The sequence below is a fragment of the Perna viridis genome, chromosome 3, assembly GCF_037379345.1.
Source record: "Perna viridis isolate PV_CMFRI_1.1 ecotype Kerala chromosome 3, ASM3737934v1, whole genome shotgun sequence".
NCBI classification, from domain to species: Eukaryota; Metazoa; Mollusca; class Bivalvia; order Mytilida; family Mytilidae; genus Perna; species Perna viridis.
The window spans coordinates 11,582,487-11,591,424 of NC_142447.1; the positions used below are offsets into that span (position 1 = coordinate 11,582,487).

Genomic DNA, 8,938 nt, shown 5'->3' on the forward strand with positions numbered 1-8,938 from the left:
GGTCTAAATCCCCCCCCCAAAAAAATACACCAAAAAAAAACAAAACAATTCTGTTATACAAAGGATATCAGTTTTAAGTGTTTGAGCAGCTTCTATTCTAACAACCAAGTCTTCATCTTTCCCAAGTAATGGAATAATGGCCTGATACAAGTCAGGGCGGAGACTTGGAGACATCTTTACACCAACCCATTGAGCACATAACCATATTACCCTCCGTCTAATGATTCTGTAACTGTACATAAAAAGTGCATTCTACTGTACAGTGTCATATTTAAGTATTAAAGTTGAAAACAGTGTACGTGTATTTAAAGTTAATCAAATATGGTTTCAATATGTCCAGTCTTGAGCAGCAAGCCTCATCCATTAGTAACCTTTATACCAATTTTTTGAAAGTTGGATGTTTTGATGAAAAAGTATAATAAAAACATACATGTAACATAACCAGTATTTAGTGACTGCTGTTTTTTTTTGTCCTATTAGAAAAAGGTGTTTATATTGTGTATCTATCTCTAAAATTAAATCCAAATTAAACAGATTTTTATAATTCGTTTTATTGTTTTATTTTCCCACAACTGTCCCATGTTAGGGGGGAGGTCTGAGTGCTCACAAACATGTTTAACTCCACCACATACTTTATTTGCCTGTTTCAAAGCAAGAAACTTGTAGTCCATTGGTTGTCACTTTTTATATTCATTGTTATTCTTTTTCAATAATTTAGGTTGTTTTTCTGTCTTTAATGTATTGTTTCACATCATTTATTTTGGGGACTTTTACAGCATGCTTTATGGTATGGGTTTTGCCCATCATTGAATACTGTGTGGTGACCTGTAGAAGTTTAATAGTTCATTGCTTGGCATTTGGTGGAAGAGTATCCCACTGGCAATCATACCACATCTCCTATTTTTATACTTGTACAGAGGTAAGGACGAGTAGTATATGTATTGTGTACATGTGTAACCCTCTTTGTGTGTCTTCGTTTACTTGTTGTATGTATAGTCTTGGTATATGTGTACAAGTGTGACCCTCACTGTGTATGTTTTTGTATGTGTACATGTGTGACCCTCACTGTGTATGTTTAATACATGTGTACATGTGTGACCCTCACAATGAATGCCCTGGTGTATGTGTACATGTGTGACCCGCACTGTGTATATTTTGTGTATGTGTAAATGTGTGACCCTCACTGTGTATGTCTTGGTGTATGTGTACATGTGTGACCCACACTGTGTATGTTTTGTATATGTGTACATATGTAACCCTCTTGTGGTATGTATTGTCTTGGTATGTGTACATGTGTAACCCTCTTGCTGTATGTATTGTCTTGGTATATGTGTACATGTGTAATCCTCTTGCTGTATGTATGGTCTTGGTATTTGTGTACATGTGTAACCCTCTTGCTGTATGTATTGTCTTGATATATGTATACACGTGTAACCCTCTTGGTGTATGTAATAGAGATCTTACTTGACATGTTTATTGTGAAGTTCCTGCACCAGATGATTAGTAAACCATTCATCAAAGTTAATGTCATCAAACAAATCAAAGGCAGATAGACCAACTGCATTGTATACTGCAATAAAAGTATCGTCTATAAATTTGTTTCATCAACTTTGTACTTAAACATCTTAAGTAGCACTCCAGCTAAGGATCATGCAAAATGTGATTCATGGGAAAAATGCCTACATATTTTTATTTTTGATATTTTGTTTGAAAATGTCATAGTAAACAGAAATTAACATGTCGTTTTTCATATAACCCATGCTCTTAGGAGATAAAAATGGTATAGAATGCACTGTAGATTTCAAAATTAAGGGAGATAACCTGTAAATGACGCTCAAATACAATAGAATCTACTGGATTTTCAATGTTTATTATCTCCTAAGAGCAGGCAGATTTGAATGAATAATTACACATTTCATAGTATAGACCCCTAAAACAACTAAATTACAAAAATAAAAATATGTAGCCTTTTTTAGGGTGTATCACATTTTTCAGATTTTGCATGATTCTTAAAAAGACAGCTACTTAATACATAATATATCCTAAGGATTATTACATGTAATATATAGCTGCTGCAATAAGTGCACATATAACAATCATACCAAGTGCACAATATGGTTATCATATTAATCAAGTATCATTAACTTATATATGTTTAAGTTTACATATGATTATTATTATTTTTTACCAACATATGACAACCATATGACAACCATATGTGGGTCAGCCAATATTTATATATGTAATCATATGCAGTAAAATATGAGCAAAATTCTTTTAATTTTGGCTGTTATAGTATTTTGAAATACACTAGTGTCACTTCCAATGCAGATCTAAATAACCTTCTGAGAGATTTAATTAGCTCTTCAGGTAGAATTCTGCTCATATTATACTAATAAACCCTACTTTACAATTACATGTGTGATCTTTTGGACAGTCTTAAGTTTGAAAAGCTGTCAATTATGAAAATGAAACCAGTCCATTTCAAAGAACTCTGAAGTGAGAAGTACGAAAATAATGACAAACAAAAGATCCTCTAAAATGAAACACTTTTTCAACCAAGACAATTATAAAATGAACAAAAATCTTATCTGAAATTACCTGCATCTTTCCGGAGTACTGCCATGATATCATTAGGGTCTACAGTTACTTGTATCTGTTGAACCATGGATATCAAAACAGGAGATAGGGACATACGATTCTCTTTAAATAAAGCCAGGAACAAGCACTCTGTACAAGGCTGGAGGAAATAAATACATGTAAGTTGTTTTTCTTTGGAGTCCACAGGAAATTAATAGAAACTAACTATGAATATTTTCAATAGATATTTAGAAAAATTGTATACTTTTTAACCAGACATCATGAAATTTTGTGCTTTCAGCCACTTTCAATAAAGACACTGCAAAATGTTTAAAGACTCTTTTTTTAATTTATACAGCATCAAAGTAAGAAAACCTCAGTTTCTGTTTTTACCTTAAGTGAATATCTGTATGAATCACCAACTTCTTCTTGACCTGAAAGTAGATGGAAGTAAGAAAATACCTCCTGAAACCCAAAACACTCTTTGGTATTGAATATCATCAACAATCTCATAAAATAAATAAATGTAAAATGTAGCAAGAAGTACATTTTTGTTTTTGTATATGTACATACACCTAATAATTTTTTTCTATTTCACTATATTGGGCCACAGCATTGCCTCAGCCCATTACAACTACCCTCGACCCTTTGTACATAACACGGGGCCAGTATGGAAAAATTCATTCTATAACCCTAAACATGTGTATTGTTAAATGAAAATGAAATGGCACAAGGGAATTGTAATCTTGTGGCACTATTGAATGGTAGCAGTTTAAAAAACAACAACAACAGAATTTTTAGGGCCATATCTATGAAGTAGAGACAAAAATCATCTTCTGGACCAATCCTGGAAATCAATGTCAAATCATCATTTTTTTTCTTCACATTTGACAGAACTTCACAATTTTCTATTATTTAAACATAAGAATTTTGTGCCATTAAAGTTACATATCAGGGCATTCAAAAAGACTCCCAAAACAGGATTGAAAAAACAAGTATGAATTAACAAATTTCTTCCCTAGCAGTCCATTTGCATTCGCTTTTGAAATCAACAAAATTGATCTATAAATGTATTGATATTTTGTTTGTTTTGTACCTCCTAGATTTTAATGTTATGTCATTTTAAGTCCCCTATCACTCTATTCATCTATCAGTCCACCAAATAAATTTTCCACACTTTTTTTGTCTTACTTGCAGATATACAATTAATATCTAATACATTGAGTCACTTTGATGAAAACTGATTTATTCAACGGGTCATATTTTTCCTTTCCTCGTTTGTCTACCCCGGACTTGACTTTTTATGAGCAACTGGGCGGGTGTTTCTAGAAGGGCAGAGGATGCTTACCCTACCGGTGCACCTGGTCCATGCTCCCAGTTTTTAGTGGAGTCCGAGTTGCTCATTTGCTATTGTTACTTTGTATGTATTATTTTAGTTACTTTATGTTCTTTGTTGTGTATGTCTGTGTTCCATGTCTGGTCTTTGTCCCTGGATTACATTCTTTTGATTACCGCTATAACCTTGGTTCCCTTTATTACTCTTTCACCATGAGGAGTTATAGATCAAGTTCAAATTGGGTTCTGATCCTGTTGATTTTTTGCTGAGTTATGGCCCTTAAACTGCAATAATAGTTCTTACATTTTTTTATCATGATTACAGGTACATATTAAATACTTGGCACATTCCTCAACCGTGACAAGTTACAAGACAAGTTTGAATTGTGTCCTGGTCCTTGGCCTTGGTCCTTGAACCTAATATGTCTTTTTCTGAGCTTTTTTGTCAAATTTGCAGACATACATTTGATATTTGTACACTGTTTACATTGACAATTTGCAGATCAAGCTCAAATTTTGTTCTGGTCTGTTGAATTTTTGATGAGTTATGGCCCTAAAACTTATGCATTCTGTTCTTTTAACATAAATTTCTTCCAATAGGGGACTTTGTATTGCCATGCAGTACTCTTAGAATGCTTGTTTCAAATAAAAATCAATCAATAGTAATTTTGATTCAGTTTACACATTTCTGTCAAAATATATGCCATATACTTGTAAGATTCACTTCATTTATCCACACCACATAGGTATACACAGAGGTTCCAGACCATACACATACCATACTAAAATTAATACTGGTATGGTCTAGGACAAGCATATTACACACTTACAAAACTCTTCAGGATCACTATCCCATGTGTTCAGATCTTCAGAGGACAACAAAAAATACTGTGATACAAGTCTTTGGCATATTTCAGTTAATGTCCCATATGTAAAAAATTCTGTTTTAACTTTACATGCTTCTAGTCTCATTGGTTCAGTTAAATCTATAAAACACCAATAACACGGTGTTAAAACATGTTGCATACAGGTACATGCAGTGGTATAATTTGGGTAAAACAAAGGAAAAGTTCAACATGAAACTAAAATTCTACTTGAATTTAAGTGAATACATTTGGATGTTTTTTTTTCTCTTTTAATTTTAAAGTCAACTACTGTAAACGTACTAATTTTTGTGGTGTTCTAATTTTCGCTATTTTCAAGGTGGATGGAAAACTGTGAAAATAACACCTGAGAAATTGATTTAATCACCATATACACTAGTCATTTTTTTGGGGGAAATCGCAAAAATTGATAACGGCCAATATGTTCACTTGACAGAAGCCTTGAAAATTAATATGTTTACGGTATTCGTTAAAAATATTGCTACAACTCCCTTGTGCTGATAGGAGCACCCATCTTTCAGTGTTTTAAGAGGAATCATTAAAATATTATATTTATTCATGATAAATTTTGATGACTTCTTAGAAATTACATATATAGGCTGTCATCTTAGGAATATAAAAAAATTCAAAAAGATAATTTGTGATTGAGCAGTACCTGGTGTATTTTTGAAATAAAACACTATACATTTGTATAACACAATGTATTTTATTTAACAACAAATCAATTGTATCTTATCCATAAACTTACCATCATTATTTCTTAGAGGTTTATATATATCACAGAGTAAAATGGACTTCATCAAATTAAAACAGTTCACTGTAAACCTTTCAAACAACAGCCCTACAAAAAACCAAAAGTGAAAGATGACTTTTCCTCCTCATCCTCTTTCAAGTTCTTTTTATTCTGTATCAATAGGAGAAAAATTGTTCCATCACATTTAATTTTACTTGCCCACTCACATTGATTTTAAAATATTCATTATGATGACCAAATAAAGCCAAAGAGGCATATACAAAGTTGATGATGCTGTGCATTTGATGAAAACTTTTCTAGGAATATTTTATTAATAAAACAGAAACTCTCTTTGAGAACAGTTGATTAATGTATTTCACTTATAGACAATATAAAGTGTACTTTCTAAATCCTGAGAAAAAACCTTAATTAAAAGCTGAGGATATATGAACAGAAAATAAGTTTTTTTTCCTATTGTATTGAGTAAATAATTACTACAATAACCTAAATTTTAGCATCATATTGTATTGAAATTTCTACCAGTATTTGTTTGGTATGTCAAATATTACCTTTCTCAGACTGTGAGAAGTTGTATGCAACTGTAAATTCTAGAGATGGCCTTATCAATGGTATAAATGTCACTGGATGCATATCTACCAAGTCTAATAACTACAAGGAGAAAATATGAAAAGTTGCAATGACAAGATCTTATATATTTGATGGGATACACCTAAGATAAATTTGAAACCCTGAGATTAAATGAACTTCGTACAAACTTATTTCGAAATTAATATCAAAAATATGTGCAAATGACCCTAAATATAGTTTACATAAAAGAACAATTTAAATTATCAAAACTCTACACACAATAATTTGAAGCATTAAGGTAAAAATAGGGCATTAATGGAACATTACTTTAAGTGATGCCTTACCATGTAATGTTGAAAAAGAAGGATGGCAAAATGTTCAAAATGTCCTAACTCAAAAACCACATTTTGGATTTTGCTGAAAATTAAACCTAACCTGTATTTTATGGTATTAACATCCTTGCAAAGTTTAAAAAAAAAATTCGTTGATCTGTTCTCAAGTTATTACATGAAAACTGTTGGGGAATGGACAGACACAACTTTTCAGGCATATCACATAATACCTTGGTACTTTGTGTGGCAAGGTAAAAAAACTGGATAAAAATATGGATTTTCATTTTAAACAAGAAAACTAATGACAGACATTGTTCAGTGCTCCAGATAGTCATAGTAAACTACTATTTACAGAATGTCAGTCTATCCAATTAAAGAAATCAAAGATAACATACCACTTTGGTCATTAGTATTATCATCTTTTCACATTTCTCAATGATCTGGTGGTTTCCCCACATAGTCTGTCCTGAAACATATGTATAAATAGCAATATATTCAATAATAGTTCAATCATTTTAGTCACATTATTTCAACTGAATTCAGAGTCAAATCATAAGTTTCCTAAATCAAACTGACTGAGTGATTGATTGATTTTATAATTTTTAAAGTATTCACATACAGATACCAAATTTATCCACTACAGGAAGAAACCAACTGCTTAATTTACAAGAACATGCTCTGAAGTAGATTGATACATTAAACGTGTCTGATATAACGATAACAGGTATGGTGTATATGTCAAAGAGACAGAAACTCCACCGGAATGAAAATGTCATCCCAAAGCCACCCATTGGTCTTCAACGAACGACAAGGAAACCCTCATACAACAGGGCAGGCTGCAGCTGGCCCCAAAACATCATTGTACAGCAGTACAGTGAAAAGGTTGCCATATACATGTATACTCAAGTAACATAAAAAATAAACTAAAGGTGAAAACAAAACAAGACATACTGATGCCAGAAATTCCTGAAATTCCTAAGCTCGTACACAGATGGTCCTTCAATAAAACATTTCATGCCCTTCCAGACAAGACTGTAAAGGTATCAATTTTCGTGGCATACTAATATTCGCTATTTTTGCAGTTGACAGAAATGTGAATAACAGTACTTGTGAAATTGATTTTTGAACATTATATATAATGCTTACCATTATTTGAAACCACAAAAATTGAAACCCCAAACATGTTCCCTTGACAGACTCCATAAAAATCAATATGTTTACATTATATTATTACACCAAACCAATCACTCAGCACTTAATCCTCCTACATGTCATGTGTTTTATGCTTCACGGAGTAGCAGCTAACATTTCAGGTACTCATTTGAATAGGCTTGGCATAATTGTTTACATGAATTCCAGGAACAATCTAAATGGGGACATGGTAGTTAATTAATAATATAAGCCAGATTTGTTATTTCACTTGAGAATAAATGTTCATGCACTGATTTTAGTCTCATTGTGGAACAGCATGTAATATACTAAAATCATGTGTAGCTAAAATGTTTGGTTACAACAGATAAATGTTGCTGAAACTTGTTACTCTGGTAAATTACAGTTTATTGTTGTGGTATTACATACGACAATCAAGCATTTCTTTAAGTCTTGTAAATATCTGTTTGAGGAAAGTGTTAACATCACCATTCTCTCCTGGTTCATGGAATCCAAAGGCTATCTGTTTCCTCATTACTAAAACATACAAATACTCAGTTACTTTTCTTCTACAACATATATTCACAATAAGATAATTTCACATGATTTAACATTGGAGATATTTTTGCCAAAACAAATTACCTATTGTCATAGATACACCCCATAAAAAGACTACATACTTTTCATTTTTGTAATTAGGTAGTTTTATGGGTGTATTTCATGAAATGTATAATTATTCATTCCAATCTGTCTGCTCTAAGAAGAAAATCAACATTTAAAATTCAATAGATTCTACTGTATTTAAGTGTCATTTATTTCCCTTAATTTTGAAATCTAAAGTGCATTATATGCCCTAAGAACATGGGTTATATGAAAAACCGTATATTTATTTCTGTTTACCAAGGCAATTCAAACAAAATATCAAAAGTAAAAATATGAAGGCTTTTCGACCATGAATCACATTTTGCATGATTCTTAGTTGCAGTGCTACTTAAGTTATCTACTAAGAAACATTAACACTTGCTAATTTCTGTTTGCAGTACATTTTCATTTTAAATTTTCAGAATTAAACAAAGATGCTTAGTAACTGGGCTAATTAATATCAAAATTTGATTCAAATCTAATAAATAATCATATCATTAGTATAACAATGATATTTTCCTACTTCTTAAAGCCAATATGGTTTTGTCAGGTGCCCTAGATGAACTCAGATTAGGACATTGTTTAACAGCCATCTGCCCAAACTGGTCTAAATTTGTGGTCCATAAAGTAAGGATAAATCCAAAAATATCATTGGTGAGCTGGAAAAAAAATGTGTGAGAAATTGCTATATCTTA

The 8,938-nt window shown here is 31.9% G+C and overlaps 1 protein-coding gene across 2 annotated transcripts in view; it reads right to left on the reverse strand.

The window, feature by feature from the left end:
- Positions 1–8,938, reverse strand: part of LOC148621003 (importin-11-like) — a 28,089-nt gene that overhangs the window by 13,698 nt on the left and 5,453 nt on the right. For both annotated transcript variants that reach the window (XM_088574981.1, XM_088574982.1), the window contains exons 5-14: positions 8,767–8,902; positions 8,031–8,138; positions 6,848–6,918; positions 6,102–6,201; positions 5,548–5,640; positions 4,746–4,901; positions 2,974–3,014; positions 2,602–2,740; positions 1,465–1,570; positions 69–232 (exon numbers count right to left, since the gene is read on the reverse strand). In XM_088574981.1, the coding sequence (XP_088431107.1) occupies positions 69–232; positions 1,465–1,570; positions 2,602–2,740; positions 2,974–3,014; positions 4,746–4,901; positions 5,548–5,640; positions 6,102–6,201; positions 6,848–6,918; positions 8,031–8,138; positions 8,767–8,902 (1,114 nt within the window). The remainder of the gene's footprint in view (positions 1–68; positions 233–1,464; positions 1,571–2,601; positions 2,741–2,973; positions 3,015–4,745; positions 4,902–5,547; positions 5,641–6,101; positions 6,202–6,847; positions 6,919–8,030; positions 8,139–8,766; positions 8,903–8,938) is intronic.